Genomic DNA, 17,666 nt, shown 5'->3' with positions numbered 1-17,666 from the left:
TCCCTCGCCACGCCCCTCTCCTGAGCCTAGTCCCGCCTCCCTCTTGACCACGCCCCCGAAGCGCTCTGCCCCTTTCCCTCTCCCAAGGCCTCCTTCCCACCTCCTCCTAGTTTAGCCTCGCCCGCTTCCGTCCTACAAGTCGAGGTCCCTCCCCTTTCCCGGGGACTTCCTGTTCCCTACCCAGAAAGCTAGAGGCCCGGGAGTCAGGCTGCGGGTGAGAGCTAAGCCCGGGTCGGGGTGTTGTCCGGTCGTCCTGCCGCTGCAGCGTGAGCCGGGGAGCCGGAGAGAGGCGAGCCGGTTGGTTCGGGAAGGAAGGCGTCGCCTCTGGCCGTGGCGGGGGGCGGAGGGAGCGGGGAGACAAGCCGGGCTCAAGATGATCCTCTAGGGGCTGAGGGACGGAGGGAGGTCAGTGCGTGCCGGGTGTCCAGTCACAGGTCACCTCGGACTCAGCAGTCCTGAATCCCTGCCCCCACCTCCTTCCTCGGGAGCTGCCCGATGGCCGCAGCCCGGATCGGGCAGACAAGCGGGAGGCGCGGGACAAGGCAAGGACAGGGGATCCCCACCTGTCCGCGTCGGGGGATGGGGAAGGAGGGACAGAGGGGCTGAGCTGAGCCACGACTGCATGCCCTCGGCCCCAGCAGAGGAGCCAGAGGCTGGAGGCTCCCTTCTCCAGCTCCCTGAGATGGGTAAACGGAGTCTGTGAAGTTTAGGCGACCCTGGGGAGCGCCCCCTCCAATTGAACCAGTCCTCTTGCGCCTCCCCCCAGGATGTCAGGGGAAGAGCTGCAGGAAGAGGAGCGGGTCTTCTTGGCTGCCCGTGAAGAGTTGGTGGATGCCCTGAGGAGGGATCCTGGACAGACATTTTCCCCAAAGCAGCTGCTTGGATTGCTGGACAATTCTCTGCCCCTTGCCACCCGCTACCCCCGGCTGGATGCCTCCTGCCTGGTCTGCAGCAATGCCCAAGGAGAGGTGAGCGAGCATTATGATTGGCAATATGTTTAGAGGAGGACTGGAAAGGAGCTGACTGCTAGAGAGGATTTTTGGGAAATGGGCAGAAATATGGTCAAAACCAGAAGGAAAGGAAAGAATTAAAGAATGAAGCAGGGAGCTGGAGGCTCTAGCTGTTGTCTAGTGTAGAAAGAAGGGACAGGAACTTGGAATCTCTAACGTGTGGCTCATGTTTTAATTCAAGTCTTTCCACTCTGCCTTTGCAGCCCAGTCTGTACTTGCGCAGATTGTCCACTGCTTTGAATATCCTAGAGAAATATGGCCGAAACCTACTTAGTCCACAAAGACCACGCTATTGGCGTGGGGTCAAGTTCAATAACCCTGTCTTCAGAAGCACTGTGGATGCTGTGCAGGTGAGATTTTAAAGGACCTGGGAGGATGAAACTAGAGAATTAGGTGCCAGGGTAACTGGAATTGGGCTAGAAGTTTTGGACTGGGCCAGAAGCTAGACCTGTGCTGGGGAAAAGTCCTGTCCTGTGAAAAGTATGGTAGTTTAAAGAAAGGATAGTCATGGGGGTGGAATGAGAATGTCAAGTTACCTTGGGCTCTGCGTAAGGAATAATGAGGTACAACATGCATGTCCGTCCTTGTCAGTGGAAAGAGACATGGGAGGGAGTGGTTCACAAGCAGGCAATGACTAGGGGTTCATAACAGGGGGGCCGGGAAGTTCTTCGACTTTATGGATACACAGAACAGCAGCCAGATGGCCTAAGCTTCCCTGAGGGGCAAGAGGAGCCAGATGGGCATCGTGTGGCTACAGTCACTATGGACGTCTTATTGCTTCGGACTGAGCTCACCCTTCTCCTGGAGGTAAGACATTGTCCTCACAAACAGCACTTGGAAATTCTGACATCAGGGACTTAGCCTAACCTGAAGCCAACTTTAGATATCTTCCAGCTGAATCCTAAGCGTGAAGCATTCTCCCCCCTCTCCCTTCTCTGCTGTATCCTGAGAAATCACCCACTCTACTCCTTCCCTTTCCGTGTGAGTGGATAGGGACCAGGTTCCTAGGGATAGCATGGTTGGAGGTTCTGACTGTGCTCCATTTATTCTGATTGCAGAAATCCCACCCACGGCCAGAGGCACTGGAACAGCTGCTAAAAGAGGGATCTAGTGGTCAGGTAAGGAGGAAGGGGTTCCTTAGTACCATGGGGAGATGGGTGAGAAAAGGAAGCTAGGGAAATGAGGACCGTGTTCCATTCAAGCCTCTAAATATTACCATTCCTTCCTTTCTCAGATGCTGCTCTTCTCTGAATCAGTTTCTCCACTAAGAGAGACCACTTCCAATTCTCTTCCTGCTCCCCAGGTTCAAGGTACTGCTGCTTTTTTGGAGGAGGGAGCCAGTCAAGTGTGGTATCAGAGTGATGGAGATTTGTGAAATCTCACTATATGCACATGTAATTCTTTTAGTCCTTGTTTCTCTTTCCTTAAAGAGATAAAACTAATTTCTCAAGCCTGGTCATATCAAAGAACATACACTGGCTCGTAGCTTATATAAATTTATGCACATAATCCAGAGGAAATAGTGTTCTCAAAGTAATGTGTAATTCTTCTCTTGTCCAGGCACCACACCAGATTCTTGTTTTTTATGTGGCTCTGTCCCCGGCACACTGCATTGCCCAACCTGTGGTCATGCTCTTTGCCCAGCCTGTGACTGCCTTTTCCATCGACATCCATCCCGTGCCCATCACCTCCGACAGCCCCTGCTTGGGAACCACCCAGTCTCCAACCTTAGCTCCAGGTAAGAAGCCCTTTTCCTTCTTGATTCAAAGGTGGGGGAGCCAATTTAAGGTAGAGATTATTGGGGGGGGCGGGGTGCATGCCAAGAAAATTAAAAATGCTCAGGAGTACAGAATTTAAATATCTGTGTATTTAGGAGAGCCCTGTGTCTTTGTTACAGCTTGTCAAACCTAGCCCCACCACGGCCCCTGCTCACCTCTCCACCCACCTTTGGGGACAGCTCTCTTCCTTCTTGGTCAAGTCCAGCCCCAGAGCCACCTAACACTCGCCCACCTTGGCACTGTGCTGCCTGTGCCATGCTGAATGAGGCCCGAGCAGTGCTGTGTGTAGCCTGTGACCGGCCCCGAGGGTGCAAGGGGGTAGGGCAAGGGATGGAGAGCCCTCAAGCTGGAGGATCGGGGGGTGGGCCACAGCGGGGCCGCTGGGCCTGTCAGAGCTGCACCTTTGAGAACGAGGCTGCTACAGTGCTATGTGCCATGTGTGAGCGGCCTCGGCTTGCTCAGCCCCCCAGCCTTGTAGGGGATGTGCGAGACACTGGTACCTGCCTGCCTGCTCTGGAGGTAATATGAATTCTGGCCTCTTCTCCAAATTAGACTGCCTGTAGCTCTCCCAGATCTTTGTTTTCTTTAATTCACCCCCCAACATCTTTTTTCCCTATTTGTACCTCCTTGTGTTCCCATGATTTTTTCTTCCCTGTCCTCCCAGCCTTAGATCTCTGCTCTTAGGAAGTAAATCCAAAGGGTGAACCTTTCAGTAGTAATGACTATCCCAGTCTACTTCCTCTAGGCCGGTGACTGGCACTGTGTTCACTGTACCTTCCGAAATTCTGGCCCAGGCTGGGTATGTACCATGTGTAACCGGACCAGTAGCCCTACTCCACCACCTCTTCCCTCCTGGCTCCCCACTAGCTCACTGGGAGAAGGAGCCCGAGCCAGTGTCTGCTTCAAGCCTGTGTCTACACGGCACCTAAGTGCTCCTCTGCCCACCCTCCGGGGAGATTCTGAGCAGCAGCGCCAGGACAAGATGCGGGAAGATGGGCTCCGATTGGTGGCAATGATCCGAGTAAGTTTTGGGTGGGGGATAAAGACTTGAGAAAGGGGAGCAGACTTTCAAGTATGAGGTGGAGGATGGGATCGATTCTAGAATGTTCTATGCTAGTCAGAACTCTTTTCTGATGGGGTGAGAGGGGTGAAGAATGTCTTTCCTTAACCATGACTTAATGAAGACACCCCATCATTGGGGATGGGGTGTGTCCCCAGGCAGGGGAAGCTGAAGGCGCATGCCCAGAGGAGATATTTTCAGCGCTGCAATACTCAGGCACTGAGGTGCCTCTGCAGTGGCTTCGGTCAGAACTGCCCTATGTGCTGGAGATGGTGGCAGAAATGGCAGGACGGCAAGACCCCAGCCTAGGTGCATTCTCCTGCCAAGAAGCCAAGCAGGCCTGGCTTGATCGTCATGGCAACCTGGATGAGGCAGTGGAGGAGTGTGTTCGAGCCAGACGAAGGAAGGTGGGGCAGTTTTTCAGCTTGGGAGGGTGAAGGACTGGGGACGGGATAAATTGGTACGTGGCAATGTTAATAAAGGGTATCGGGATGGTGGTCTAAGAACTGGTACTTGACTAAACTGGATGTATAAAGTAAAGATTTGAGAGAGGTGGGCCTTAGAATTTAGAACTTCAGCATATGCTTCTGATTTTTGCCTTTTTCCTTTATTACTGCAATTACCAGGTTCGGGAGTTAGAGGTCCTGGGCTTTGGGAGAGAGGAGGGGGCATTGCAAGCACTCTATCAGCATGGTGGAAATGTGGGGCGAGCCCTCACAGAGTTACAGCGACAGCGCCTAGAACCCTTCCACCAGCGCCTCTGGGAGGCCCCTGAGCCTAACCCTTCCTGGGATGGTCCTGATAAGCAGGTATTTGTTGAGACAACTCCTGGGAAAGCAGAAAAAGCAATGAAGTTGTAACCCTAGAAAAGGCCAGGCCACATAGGGTTATCCTGACAGATGTTCATCCGTGTCCTCACATCCCAGAGTCTGATACGACGGCTATTGGCAGTATATGCTTTACCAAGCTGGGGCCGGGCAGAGCTGGCACTTTCACTGCTTCAGGAGACACCAAGGAACTATGAGCTGGTAGATGTGGTGGAGGCAGTTCGACATAGTCCTGACCGGGCCTTCCTTCGCCGACTACTTGCTCAAGAATGTGCTGTCTGTAGCTGGGTCCTTCCCCGAAACCGGGTAACCTCCTTTCCTTAGTCTTGGCTGAGCAATAGCCCCTTGCGCTGTCAGCTTGTATACCTTTTCTCATGAAATGAGACCCCTTAACCCCACTTCAACCCAACCTGACTACTCCTAAAAGACCATCAAACTAATTTTTTATTCATCAGTTCAAAGGAATCTTTGCTGTGTCTTCCCAGTCCTTCAGATGCAGTGAGCTGGGTGTCTTCCCAGCCAATATACACCTGATCCTAACAGTTTATTGCCTTTTCCTACTCCTTATTGGCTCCTGACACGACTCTCCTTCCTCCTGCCTCAGATGCAGGCACTGACCTCCTGTGAGTGCACCATCTGTCCAGAATGCTTCAGGCAGCACTTCACCATTGCCCTAAAGGAGAAGCACATCACAGATATGGTGTGTCCAGCCTGTGGACGCCCTGACCTGACTGATGAGACCCAGCTGGTCAGCTACTTCTCTACCCTGGACATCCAGGTACCAAGAGAACCCAAAGTGAACACCATGGAGCTAGAGGGATCCAGGGTTCCAGGTGGTTGGGGACCCTTTCCACCTGCCTCTTCATGTCCTCCTAGTTGCGGGAGAGCCTGGATCCTGATGCCTACGCATTGTTCCACAAGAAATTGACGGAGCGTGTGCTTATGCGTGACCCCAAGTTCTTGTGGTGCACTCAGGTGAGGTGATAAGGAGACAAGCCAAGGAGCACAGGAAAACTGGGAAAAGACTAGCTCACAGAGAGGATGGTAAGGATATATCGTGGTAATGTTTGATTTCTGTCCTAACCAGTGTTCCTTTGGCTTCATCTATGAGCGAGAGCAGCTAGAGGCCACGTGTCCCCAATGTCACCAGACTTTCTGTGTTCGCTGCAAGCGTCAGGTAAGAGGGAACGAATCATGGTGAAGGCATAAGTGGATGAGGTGGGAACTGGGTGAAAAGAGGGAGGCTGGAGCAATGGGGTGGCGTGTAGCAAGAATAGGATCATGGGATTGTTCGGGAACAATGCGTCGTCTCTAGCTAAAGTACTTGCTTTCGCTCCTGTAGTGGGAAGAGCAGCATCGGGGCCGGAGCTGTGAGGACTTTCAGAGCTGGAAACGTGCCAATGACCCTGAGTACCAGGCCCAGGGTCTGGCCATGTACCTGCAGGAGAATGGCATTGGTAAGGCCCTCTTCTGTCCTTCCTCACCTTCTTCCTCAATACACTCACTATTCTCTGCCATTATTTACCCCACAAGCCTTTCATCTGTCTTTGCCATTCTTACTCCTGTCAAGAAAGGTCAGGACAGAGGAACTCCTTGCTGTAAGGCAGCTTACACCCCCAATCCTGTTTCTCCCCATAGACTGTCCCAAGTGTAAGTTCTCCTACGCTCTGGCCCGGGGTGGATGTATGCACTTCCATTGCACCCAGTGCCGCCATCAGTTCTGCAGTGGCTGCTACAGTGCCTTCTATGCCAAGAATGTAAGTCTGGGATGGGGAATGTGACCAGACCACAATTGGGTTTGAGTGACAAAGCATTGGGAGGAAGTGATAAAGGATATGGAGAACATGGAGGTGAAGGGGTGGAGGGGTCATGGTGCTGTTGAGCACCTCTCCCTATTCTCTAGTGCGTGGCTCCCCCCGCTCCTTACTTCAGGTCCTCTGGTTTCCCTTCACCAACCTACACCTCATGAAGGGGGTCACTGAGAGGCCAGAACCCAATACCTTCTCCAACCTACTCTCTTTCCCCTACTTGGATCCCCTTCAGAAATGTCCAGATCCCAACTGCCGGGTGAAGAAATCACTGCATGGCCATCATCCTCGAGACTGTCTCTTCTACCTTCGAGACTGGGACGCTCTCCGTCTTCAAAAGTTGTTACAGGTCAGAGGCCTCCAAGGCTAGGATGAGAGGGCCTTGTCAGGAAAGATTTCAGGGTATTAGAGAGGGTATTGAGGTCCTAGCATCTCAGGGATTCTCTTCATGAAGTATTGTAAAGGTCAGGGGAGATAGTCTAAAGCAAGAAATGGGCGCTAGCTAAAACATTCACCTGTCCGTCCCTCCCTAGGACAACAGCATTACCTTCAATACAGAGCCTCCAGCTGGAACCCGGGCAGCGCCTGGAGGTGAGTGGGCTTGTCATCTGGGAACTCCTAACCACCCCCAGTTATAACTGCCCACTGAAAGGGGAAAGCTTCCTTTGTGGAGAAGGGGCAGAGATGTGGGCGATGTCCTGCAGTTTCACTATGTTTATAGGGTGAGGGTAAGGAGGGAATTGGCCCCATAAAACCCTCAACTTTAATGGTCCATTAATTCATTCGCTAATATTAATTGTCCACTATCTGGAAGGTATTGTCCTAGGCATTGTGGTCACTACAAAGAAGTATTCAAACAAAACCTGTTCTCTGGGAGCTTTTATTTGACAAAAGTGCACTAACTGAAATTTAATTAGCAGTCAAGATATCACAAGACAATATGCAATTAAATGCAAAATTAGTGGCACGAGCAAGTATTCTAGCACAACAGTTTATTCTGTTGAGCTGGAGATGGCTGCATTCCTAGGCCCCTCCTGTGATAGAGATGATAGTTCTGGATAATAATGCATTCTTGTCACCCACCCTGGAAGCTGCCCTCCCTTTGGGTGGGTTGAATAATATGCCCATTATGCTTTGGGGGCAAATACCTTCTTCCTTACTGCCCTTGTCGACCCTTCTGTGCCCTCAGGTGGCTGCCGTGTGATGGAACAGAAGGAGGTCCCGGGTGGACTTAAGGATGAAGCCTGTGGAAAGGAGACCCCGACTGGGTATGCCGGACTCTGCCAGTAAGTACCAGGCTGGGAAGGAGCTCCTTTCAGGAAGGCTCTGGCACTTGTGCACTGATTCCTCAAAGAATGGGTGCTGGAATATGCACACTAGGGATGGAGTCTAGACCGTAAGCTGATCTCGGCATGGTGAGGAATCTCTGCTTCTCCCACCCCTCAGGGCGCACTACAAGGAGTACCTGGTGAGCCTCATCAATGCCCACTCACTGGACCCAGCAACGCTGTATGAGGTGGAGGAGCTAGAGACAGCCACCGAGCGCTATCTGCACGTCCGGCCTCAGCCAGTAGCAGGAGAGGAGGCCTCCACCTATAGTACTCGATTGCTACAGGTGAAGACTGTGGACATCATCTCAGATATTTTGACCTCCAAGGATCCCCTTGGCCAGCCCAGAATCCCTAAATACCTGGCTTTAACCCACTTTCCCATTTTCTCCTGCAGAAGCTGCTAGAAGAGGTGCCTCTGGGCCAGAACATCCCCCGAAGGAAGAAGTAGCTGAGGCTGGGGCCCTCAGGAAGGCCCCTGTGCCCCCCTCCACCCGGGGCTGGGGCCCTCAGGAAGGCCCCTGTGCCCCCCTGCCAGGGGCTGGGGCCCTCAGGAAGGCCCCTGTGCCCCTCCCTCCGCGGCTGGGGCCCTCAGGAAGGCCCCTGTGCCCCTCCCTCCGCGGCTGGGGCCCTCAGGAAGGCCCCTGTGCTCCTCCCCCCGCGGCTGGGGCCCTCAGGAAGGCCCCTGTGTCCCTCCCCCCGAGGCTGGGGCCCTCGGGAAGGCCCCTGCGCCCCTCTGCCAGTTCCCGTGTCCTACAGACTCCCACAAACGCCAGCACCAATAAAGGTGTCTCCGCTCCCAAGCTCCTTGGTGGTCCTTCTTATCGGTCCCCTCCAGCCTAGGGCCCCCGGGACTGAGGGTTAGAGGAAGGGTGGGCCCGAGAGAACATGCGGGAGCTTTGCTGTGACCTCTCTCCTGATCCCCCCAGTGAAGCTCAGGGCCTAGAACAAGCCGAGATGCCAAATGGCCCCGCCCCTCCTCCACCACCCAGCCCGTTTCCCAGCCCTCCCGGGGGCTTCTGTGTGCCTAGCACTGTGCTAGATGCCGAGGTGGGGGGGGGACGGTAACGGAAAAGCCCAGAACACTGCGCTGCTGCGTTCAGAAAAGCCTGCCGGCCGCTGGGGATCAGAGCAGCGCCCTCCCCCGGGCTGTGCCTGGCCGCTTTGTGGGGCCCCTGCCGGGCCTCCGCCCCGCCCCTCCCACTACGCGCAGGCCCCTCCGCCCCCCCACCCATCAGGCCAGGTCCCCCTGCGGCGCCCCGGCTCGCTCCGGCTCAGGCCCTTTTCCCAGCTCGCTGCTCCCCCTGGTGGCGGCCAGGGGCCCTGCAGCTCCAGCCCACGTGATTTCGTGGAAAAGGTGGTGCCTGAAGGAAGCGAAACTGGGGGCAGTAGGAAGGGGAGGAGAGAGGGAGAGAGAGTGAGAGAGAGAGAGAGACGGGGAGCGGAGCTGCGCCTGTCTTTCACGTTCATCTGGACCAAGGCACCTGACTGCCGGCACAGGTAAGGGCGGCCTCCGCGCTTGGACCAGGGCACCTGGCTTCTGCAGGAGACTGTCAATCAGTGGCTAGATCCCCGGATGCCCGAGGAAGGGCCACCTGGGTTCTAGAGCTGGGGGAGGGGAGGAGGGCAGAAAAAGTTCATGTGGAAGAATGGACATCCATGGCCAGGCCAGGAGGATCAGGACCCGAGGGGCCAAGGCCAGGGCTCTGTCCAAGGGACGTTCGTTCCCGGGGAGGCAGGACTAGATGGCACTGGGTCCAGAGAATGCCATCAACCTTTGTTTTTCTTGCCTCCGATGCTGCCCACTTCTAGTGTAACCCCGCCAACTTTCTCCTCCCCTCCCCACCCCCTCCCTCCCGTAAGCTTTGAGGGGCTGCCAGGCCCTGCTGTGAAGGTTAGTGTCTTCAGATCACAAGCTAAGGGGGCATGTGTGTAAGAGAACTGAGAATTAGGGGTCCTGGCTGTGAACTGAGAACGAAGAACACGTAAAGGCACAGGGAATACTCTCATGAAAGGTGACCTGGTAAATTTAGGACAAGGAGGGACCTTGGAGGCCGTCTAGTCCTACTCCTTCATTTCATAGCTGAAGAAACTGAGGTCTAGAGCCCCGCGTCTCATAGGCAGTAAACATTAGAGTCAGGATTCGAACCCCAACCCTCAGAGTCCTGAGCCAGGGTTCTTCACACTGCGCCAAGTTAGTCCTTCCGGGTTAGAAACCGGTGAAAGAGAAGACAAATTATTTGATTCTTCTTCCCTACGAATAGTGACAAGAAAAGACCCTGACTCTAAATAGAGACACTGAATTTTGTCCCAAATAGAATTACCTAGTTTGGAACTATGGGTGAAAAGTTTTCCATGATTCTATTGATGATGAAATCACAATGATTGAACTTTGAATAGTTCAGAGGCTTTTGTTCCAGAGCCTTCGGCAGTGGTTTGTAGTATGAAAAAGAGGTTGAAAGGAATGAGGAGCCAGCTGGCAGAGACAGAGGGCTGGATTTGGGGTAAAAATTAATTTGTAAGGTTGTGGCGGTCACCTTGCCCCACTGATCAGTTCGGCCACTTTTCCTGGTGGGGATTACGTGCTTAGGTGTGAAGAGTGTAAGTTGGGTTATCAGTGATTTTCACGCATCTGCCTTTCTGCCTTGTTCCTCAGTCTGGTTAAGTACCAACTTCTGTACTGGTGAACAGTGGCACTTAGTTGTGGGAAAGTGTCATAGACAATTTGACAATTTATTAATTGCAAAATAACAATAAATTTCTAGCATTTAAAATAATTAACTCGTAAGCCTGGGATCTCATATTATTAGGCTGCATGGTATGATGAACGTGAGCGCTCACCTTGGGATCGGGAAGATTGGGATTGAGTTCAAATCTTTCCTTAAGATGTTAGCTGTGCGAGCCAGGACAAGTCACCCAACTTCCCTCAGTCTCTGTCTGTTCCTCTGTAAAATGGGGATGATGGTGGCACTTACTACATTAGGGTCATGGTTTCATATTGTACGCCACAGCACTGTGTAAACACGAATTATAAATGTCCGTCATTGCTGCCGTTGGTGTTATTTCTACTATGTTTCTTAAGTTCTCATCTTCTCTCTGCTGATGTTTCCAGTTGGTCCATCTAGGATGGCATCTGGCCGGGCTAGATGTACTCGAAAACTTCGTACCTGGGTTCTGGAGCAGGTGGAGAGTGGGAAGTTCCCAGGAGTGTGCTGGGATGACACAGACAAGACCATGTTCCGCATCCCCTGGAAGCATGCAGGCAAGCAGGATTTCAGAGAAGAACAAGATGCCGCTTTCTTCAAGGTGAGAGAGCTTGCAGACCCCTTTCCAAGCCCCACACAATTGAGGGCCCTGAACTGGGAATGGAGACCTTTCTTTCCAAAGATCTGAAAGACCTAGACATGTCTTTTCTGAAGCATCTGGAGACAGCTTCTTCTGAGTGTCAGAGACAACTGGGTAGGTGGGGAAGCCTGAATATTCTCCGTATTAGCTATATTCCACTTAAGGGGGTGAATCTGTTAAGTTGTTAAACGCATTAGGTCGACAGGGGACCTTGGCAATCCTACCCATTCCCTCCCTCCCTCCCTTCTTCAGGCCTGGGCGTTATTCAAAGGGAAATATCGCGAAGGAGACCAAGCAAACCCTGCAGCCTGGAAGACGCGCCTTCGCTGCGCCCTCAACAAGAGCCCAGAATTTGAGGAAGTCCCAGAACGAAGCCTCATGGAGGGGCCTGAGCCCTACAAGGTGTACCGGCTCCTGCCTTCAGGCACACTTCCTGGTGACTACTGCCCCCCCACACTCCCTAATCCTCATCCTTAGAGACAATATGAGCCACACCCTGAGAGACCGACCAGGGGAGGAATTTGGGGAGTCTGAGTCATCTTTCCCCAGGGCAGAGTCTTCAGTAATAATGGAAGTTACACTTTTATAGCACTCAGGTTTACAAAGTACTTTACTCCAGGAGGGGTAGGTAGTGCAGATACCATTCTACTCATCTTAACAGAGGAGGAAACTGAAGCTCAGAAAAGTGTGAATTTACCTGCCCTGGGTCACAGGATATCAGAGCTGAGTCTTCTGACACTGGTGCTGCCTTCCACTTTCTCACTCCCGGATCTTCTCCCATCTTGGCATTTTTTCCCTTTGCAGATCCATCCTTAACCTCCACTCCAGGCCTTGGCTCCTCTGGTGCTTCCAGAGCCCCACAAGCTATCCAGAAACCTCAGATAAAGAGAAATCACACTTTATTATCCTCAGAGGAAGAAGATAATGTAGAGAATAAACGGAGTTGTGTACCTAGCCTGCTGTCATTGCAGAACTCCCCTGCGATCATGGTGAGTTCCAAGGGATAGGGTATAAGGAAGGGCGTGAGCTTGGCAGCCCAGATTTAAATCAGGTTTTCGGGGAGAGAGTATTCATTACTGATGGAGCCATTCTTCGACCTTAGGTTCCATTTGAGGGACCCAGCAGCAGCTTTCAGCACATGGATGATTCTGGTATTGGGAGCAACAGCAACAGCCCTGAGCCCCATGAAGGTAGTTCCCCTGCCCCATTCCTCCTTCCAGACGAGTCAGACCTTCTACAGCCATACCACCCTGAATTTGCTGATCTCATCTGGTATACTTAGTACTGACAGCCTGTGTGACCTTAGAAAAATCAGTTAACTTCTCTTAGTCTCTTTTCTCATCTATAAAATGAGGGTGCTGGATGACGTAGAGGACCTGTAAATTTCCTTCCAGCTCTAAATTTTGATCTCATCATCTTAATGAGATTCCTAGTTGGCCCTGAGATTGAATCTTCCCATACACTTACCGGAACTTTCTCCTCTTCTTTTACATAGTCGCTGACTCTATTGATGTCATTTTACTAGATGATCAAGAAATCTGCCAGTTGCTTCCCCTTTCAGATGAAGGTAAATAGACTCTAGACCCCATGGCCTTTCCCTTCCATAACCCCTCCCCACTCTCCCCATTTTGACCTGCTTTTTACAGCCCCTGTACGTTCTGCCTTCTGACCTTTCCTCCCAGATACCTCTGTAGCCAGAACTGAGTTATTCCCTGCGTGGTTTGGTGTGAGGTTTCTGAGAAGGAACTTCTCTCTTGAACTATTCTTGAGAGAATGAATTCGTCAAGGGAGGGAGTGTAGAGAGAAAGGAGGAAAGCCTCTTGAGAAACATTAAGGGATCTGAAAGAGATAATCAACAAAGAAGACAGTCAGCTAGCATTTATTAAGCATCTTCAGTGTGCCAGATACTGCTAAACCCTGGGGATACAAAGAAAGGCCAAAAACGGTCCCTGCTCTCAAGGAGCTTACAGTCTCCTGTGGAAGACAACATGCAAACAACTATGTACAAAGAAGATATAGACAGGATATATTGGGGGTAGTCTCAGGAAAGGGGCAAAGAGTAAGGGGGATGCAGAAAGGTATCTTATCGAAGTTGGAACTTTATCTGAGACTTGAGGTGGAGATGGGGAAGGAGAGAGTTCCTGGCGTGGAGGACAAGAAATGAAAATACTGGAAGTTTGGATATGGAATAGTAAGGAGGCCAGTGACACTACATTGGAGAGTACATGGAGGGGAATGAGGTATAAGGAGGCTAGAAAAATAAGAAGGGCTTATGAAGGACTTTAAAAGCCAAACAGAAGATTTAAAATTTAATCTTGGAGGTAATAGACAATCACTAGATGTTACTGTATAAGAAGATGATATGGTCAAACCTGCCATTCAGGAAGCTCATTTTGACAGTGGGTGGGGGATCGATGAGTGTGGGGAGATATTTGAGACAAGGAGACCAACCAGCAGGTACTGAAATAGTCCAGGCTTAGGACAGAACCATGAGAGCCAGGAATGACCTGGATGAAGACCTGGCAAAGGGAACAGGGTGATCAGATGGTCGAAGAACCAGGAGAGAGCAGTTATCAAGTAGAAGAGAATGGTCAACAGTGACGAGGACTGCCAAGAAGGAAGAGAATGAAGAAGAGGCTGTTGGATTTGGTAGTTAAGAGATCACTAGTAGCTTTGCAGAGAGCAGTTTCAGTTGAATGATAAGGTCAGAAGCCAGACCGTGGATAGTTAAGAAGAGTGATAAAAAAGAATACGTCTACACCTATTGTAGACATCCTTCTCAATAAGCTTAGCCACAAAAGGAAAGAGATATTGCACAATAACTAGTGAAAATGGATGGAAGGTTTTTTGAAGGTGAGGGAGATGTGGGAATGTTTGTAGTCAGTGAGGAAGCCTATGGGAAAAGATCGAAGATGAGTGAGAGAGTAGGGATGATAGAGGGGGCAGTTTGCTAGAGAAGATGTATACGGCGAGATCACTTGTGCAGATTTGTGTTGACAAGAAGTCCCATCTCTTTATGTGAGATGGGGTGAAAGAGAGCGACGGAAGACATCTGTGTGATGTGAGAAAAGGAAGTAGGGGAGAAGAGAGAGCTCTCTACAAATGGCCTCAATTTTTTCACTGAAATAGGAGGCCAGGTTCTCAACTAAGAGAATTGGGGGAAAGGAATGGGGAGATGTAGGAGGTAGATTGTCCTCTAAGAGAAGGGAGAAGGCTAGGTAGAGGGAGATGAGAAGAGCAGCATGGAATTGGAGATTTGAGAAGTGGAAGGGACCTTAGACATTACTCCTTAATTTGAGAGATTAGGAAAGCAAAGATTAGAAAAGCGAAGTGATTTGTCCTGGGTCACGTAGCTATCAGGGTTTGGATTGAAAACCCCAATCTCCTAACTTCCAGTTTGGGGCACTTTCCATTACTCCCTTGTCTTCAACTAACATCTCATTGCAGATGATACATCTGTCTATTTGGTTCTGATCATTTTCCTGAATTCTAGATTGGCATATCCTTCTGCCGATCAGACTTCTTCTCCCCCTGAATGTCCCACTGGTATCTCAAACTCAACACTCAGCGTGTCTAAAGCCAAAGTTACCTTTACCCTGCTCATACTTCTCTTCTGTCTCATCTACTCTGTCTGTGGTACCACCTGGTTGGGATTATTTTTTGCCCTTCTCTCCCCCTCAGTTCCCATATCCAGTCATTCACCAAGTGCAGTTGACTCCACCTCTCCCCCATCTATCCTCTTCTCCTTATTCCGATGGCTAACATCTCATTACCACCCATATGAACTTTTGCAATAGCCTCCTAACAGGTTTCCCTGCCTCTGCCTCCTTCCTCCAGCCTGTCCGTCATATCTTGGCCAGAATAGGCGTTCTTGAAATCTTCGGTGGTTCTTTGCATACTGAGTAAAGTTCACACTTCAGTGCTGGGTGTTTTAAGTTCCTCCCACCATAGTCTGACACGCCCCACTTTTCCAGACTTATTAAATATCTCTACCTTCCTTGTAGTCTATTCTCTGGCCAAAAGGGGATACCCTGCCCCGTGCTGTCCCAACTTGGCACTTTGCTCATGCTATTTCCCCCTAGGTCTGAAATGTCCTCTGTCCTGTCTCAGCCTGTTGACCCACAAATCCTTATCCTCCATGCCTGTTTACTTCCTGCCCATCCATTAAGACCCAAATCAAATGCCAGCTCCACAAGGAAGTCTTTCCTCCTCCCTGGTTGGTAAAAGACTTTCCCCTCATGACCATATAACACTTTGTTTTGCATCTTTCTAATGCACTTCTAATCTAGAACTATGTATTATACCTATGTGTATTTGTGTCTTATCCACCAAGAAACTGTGAGGGCAAGGCACATGTCCTGGCTAAAGTTTTTTTTTTCCTCCCCCAAAGTGCCTAGCATTCTACGCAAGGTAGGTGTTTGAGGATAACAGAATACTTTTTCAGTCTTAAAATGCTATAAAATTGTGAGGATATTATTATTTTATAAGTATTTCTTGAATGAACAAACGGTCAAATTACTGAACCTCTCTGTACTTCCTTACCTATGAAATGCAGGGGTTAGACGAGGTTACCTTTTAAAATTTTAGCTCTCTAGGTGTATGAATCCATCTCAAGTGTGCTGTATCTTTTTTTTTTTTTCTCTCCTCTCTCCAGACTGCTCCCTTTTGCTCACCTTCCACTATAGTGGGCATTTGGTCGGAAAGACTAAGGTATATGGCCCCGACTGCCGACTCGTAGCAAAATCTTCAGAATCCCAGAGTAGCATAGAGCAAGTGGTGCTACCTTCTGCCAGTGTACTATCTGAACCAACTCTCCAAGTATCCACAGAGAACCTCCTGAACCACTTTGACCGTGGCATCTTGGTAGCTAGCAATCCCCGAGGTCTCTTTGTGGAATGCCTCTGTACCATCCCCATTTCCTGGACTGGGCCCTGCACCCCATCTGGGCCTGGACCCCATCTGCTACAGGACAAAAAATGCGTCGAGGTCTTTAATCCTGCCAGATTCTTCCAAGGTGAGAACCATTCTACTCCAGCCCAGCCTTAACCCTAAGGGCCCTGACCACTACCCCCTCATCTTGGGAGTGCCCTAATTTTTAGAATCCTGGTCCCTCCCTGCTGTCAGTCCTGTGGTCATCCTAAGCCCCACTTTCACAAGTTCCTGGGCCTGTGACTGCTGCCATCCTGAGTCCCTTCACTCCACAGCTTCTCCATGAGCCTAAACACCAATCCTGTGAGACCCTGGGCTGTTTGGGCTAAGGCATGGTGACCAGGGGTTCATATTGCCTCTCATTCTGTGTATTTTCCTTCCTTTGATTGCTGCCCATTCCCTCCTTTTCCCTTTTCATTGTTTCTTATTTTCTCTCCTTTTTCTTTGTCTCCTCATCTTTTCTCCCTCCATCACTTAACTCCTCTCCCATACACCATCCTCACTTTCTTGCTCTCTACTGCTTCCTCCCCCAAATTTCTCTCTCTTACCATTAGGCCTAGCCCGATACCGCCAGGGCCTGGCCCCACCCCCTGAGTTCCAGGTGACCCTAAATTTTTTGGAGGAGTGCAGTGGTCCTGGATATACTCATAAGAATCTCATCACAGTGCAGGTAGTATCACTGTCTGGGGTTGGGTAGAGTCTCTGGGATGAGGAGGGATTCTTCCAGAATGAATAAAGTTTAGACTCACTGATGTCTGTTCTTCCTGGTACAGATGGAGCAGGCCTTCGCTGCCCAATACCTACTATAAACTGGATTTGTATAAGTGAAGAATGTTCCGTTCCCTTGGCATCTGTTACACTGGTCTTCCTCTTCCTTTCCTTTAACTCTGAGGGGGTATACTGTTCCTTATATGCCCTTCTAGTTGGTGTTGGTGCCTTCTATGAGTTGTATCACCAGGCTTGGGTAGCTTGGTAAGGTGGTGGGAGGTCCCTGGGAAATCCCAGCAGCTCAAACTCACAGTGCCCTTCAGTTTCAAACCCTAAAAATAACTTCAGATTCACTGTCTAGGTTTTTGAATAAAGTTTTATCTAAAATGAAATTACCTGGTTTATTGGGAGAAGACTGATGTATCAGGGGAAAACAGGTATGGTCAATGGAGAGTCAGAAGAGGAAGCATCTTATCATTTAAAACCTGAGGTTCTTAATCTGGAAGCCACGGAGGATAGATATCAGGTGTTTAATCAACTTGGAACTTTTAAAATAAATTATATTTCAGTAGAAGTGGGTTCCTTTGTAATCCTATGTATTTTATTTTATGCATTTAAAAACATTCAGTGAAGGGCCCATAGGCTTCAATTGACTACTGTAACACACACAAAAAGGTTAAGAACCCTTGATTTAAACCAGGGGTGGGGAACCTACAGCCTTGAGGCCACATGAACAAATCCTTTTATTAAGGATTTTATTATATAAATTATATATTATTATTTATATTATATTAATGCATAATATATTTGTATAAATATATTTATATAAATGTGATTTATATATTCATATATATATATAAATTAATATATAAA

General features: G+C 50.1%; 2 protein-coding genes across 4 annotated transcripts; both read left to right on the top strand.

Moving 5' to 3' along the window:
- The first annotated feature begins 193 nt into the window (after positions 1-193).
- RNF31 (ring finger protein 31) lies at positions 194-8,614 on the top strand. 2 transcript variants are annotated; one of them, XM_036736935.1, is made up of 22 exons: positions 194-297; positions 767-968; positions 1,214-1,360; positions 1,662-1,817; positions 2,069-2,128; positions 2,245-2,320; positions 2,571-2,748; positions 2,908-3,106; positions 3,534-3,809; positions 4,007-4,255; positions 4,475-4,657; positions 4,775-4,981; positions 5,280-5,453; positions 5,552-5,650; positions 5,763-5,852; positions 6,018-6,132; positions 6,314-6,432; positions 6,719-6,832; positions 7,017-7,074; positions 7,673-7,769; positions 7,930-8,098; positions 8,209-8,614. In XM_036736935.1, the coding sequence occupies exons 2-22, from the start codon at positions 768-770 to the stop codon at positions 8,260-8,262; spliced, it is 3,021 nt and encodes a 1,006-aa protein (XP_036592830.1). In that variant the 5' UTR covers positions 194-297; position 767; the 3' UTR covers positions 8,263-8,614. The 2 variants fall into 2 exon arrangements, with proteins under 2 accessions (XP_036592830.1, XP_036592829.1); XM_036736934.1 differs by having other exon boundaries at positions 2,908-3,307.
- A 467-nt stretch (positions 8,615-9,081) lies between these two features.
- On the top strand, positions 9,082-17,185 carry IRF9 (interferon regulatory factor 9). 2 transcript variants are annotated; one of them, XM_036736126.1, is made up of 9 exons: positions 9,082-9,311; positions 10,924-11,117; positions 11,409-11,592; positions 11,961-12,145; positions 12,259-12,346; positions 12,652-12,723; positions 15,811-16,170; positions 16,640-16,755; positions 16,859-17,185. In XM_036736126.1, the coding sequence occupies exons 2-9, from the start codon at positions 10,938-10,940 to the stop codon at positions 16,892-16,894; spliced, it is 1,221 nt and encodes a 406-aa protein (XP_036592021.1). In that variant the 5' UTR covers positions 9,082-9,311; positions 10,924-10,937; the 3' UTR covers positions 16,895-17,185. The 2 variants fall into 2 exon arrangements, with proteins under 2 accessions (XP_036592021.1, XP_036592020.1); XM_036736125.1 differs by lacking the exon at positions 9,082-9,311 and having other exon boundaries at positions 10,914-11,117.
- Positions 17,186-17,666: the final 481 nt, after the last annotated feature.

Source organism: Trichosurus vulpecula, chromosome 8 (genome assembly GCF_011100635.1).
Source record: "Trichosurus vulpecula isolate mTriVul1 chromosome 8, mTriVul1.pri, whole genome shotgun sequence".
NCBI classification, from domain to species: domain Eukaryota; kingdom Metazoa; phylum Chordata; class Mammalia; order Diprotodontia; family Phalangeridae; genus Trichosurus; species Trichosurus vulpecula.
This window is presented reverse-complemented; position numbering and strand designations above follow the sequence as displayed.

What these genes read in the sequence shown, in the direction of transcription:
- RNF31 (XM_036736934.1), top strand. Translation starts at nt 768, where the DNA reads ATGTCAGGGGAAGAGCTGCAGGAAGAGGAGCGGGTCTTCTTGGCTGCC. An exon ending in AGCTCACCCTTCTCCTGGAG is followed by an intron (nt 1,818 to 2,068) that starts GTAAGACATTGT and finishes TTCTGATTGCAG; the next exon opens with AAATCCCACCCACGGCCAGA. An exon ending in ATAGTACTCGATTGCTACAG is followed by an intron (nt 8,099 to 8,208) that starts GTGAAGACTGTG and finishes TTTCTCCTGCAG; the next exon opens with AAGCTGCTAGAAGAGGTGCC.
- IRF9 (XM_036736125.1), top strand. Translation starts at nt 10,914, where the DNA reads ATGTTTCCAGTTGGTCCATCTAGGATGGCATCTGGCCGGGCTAGATGT. An exon ending in GCCTTCAGGCACACTTCCTG is followed by an intron (nt 11,593 to 11,960) that starts GTGACTACTGCC and finishes TTCCCTTTGCAG; the next exon opens with ATCCATCCTTAACCTCCACT. An exon ending in TCCTGCCAGATTCTTCCAAG is followed by an intron (nt 16,171 to 16,639) that starts GTGAGAACCATT and finishes TCTTACCATTAG; the next exon opens with GCCTAGCCCGATACCGCCAG.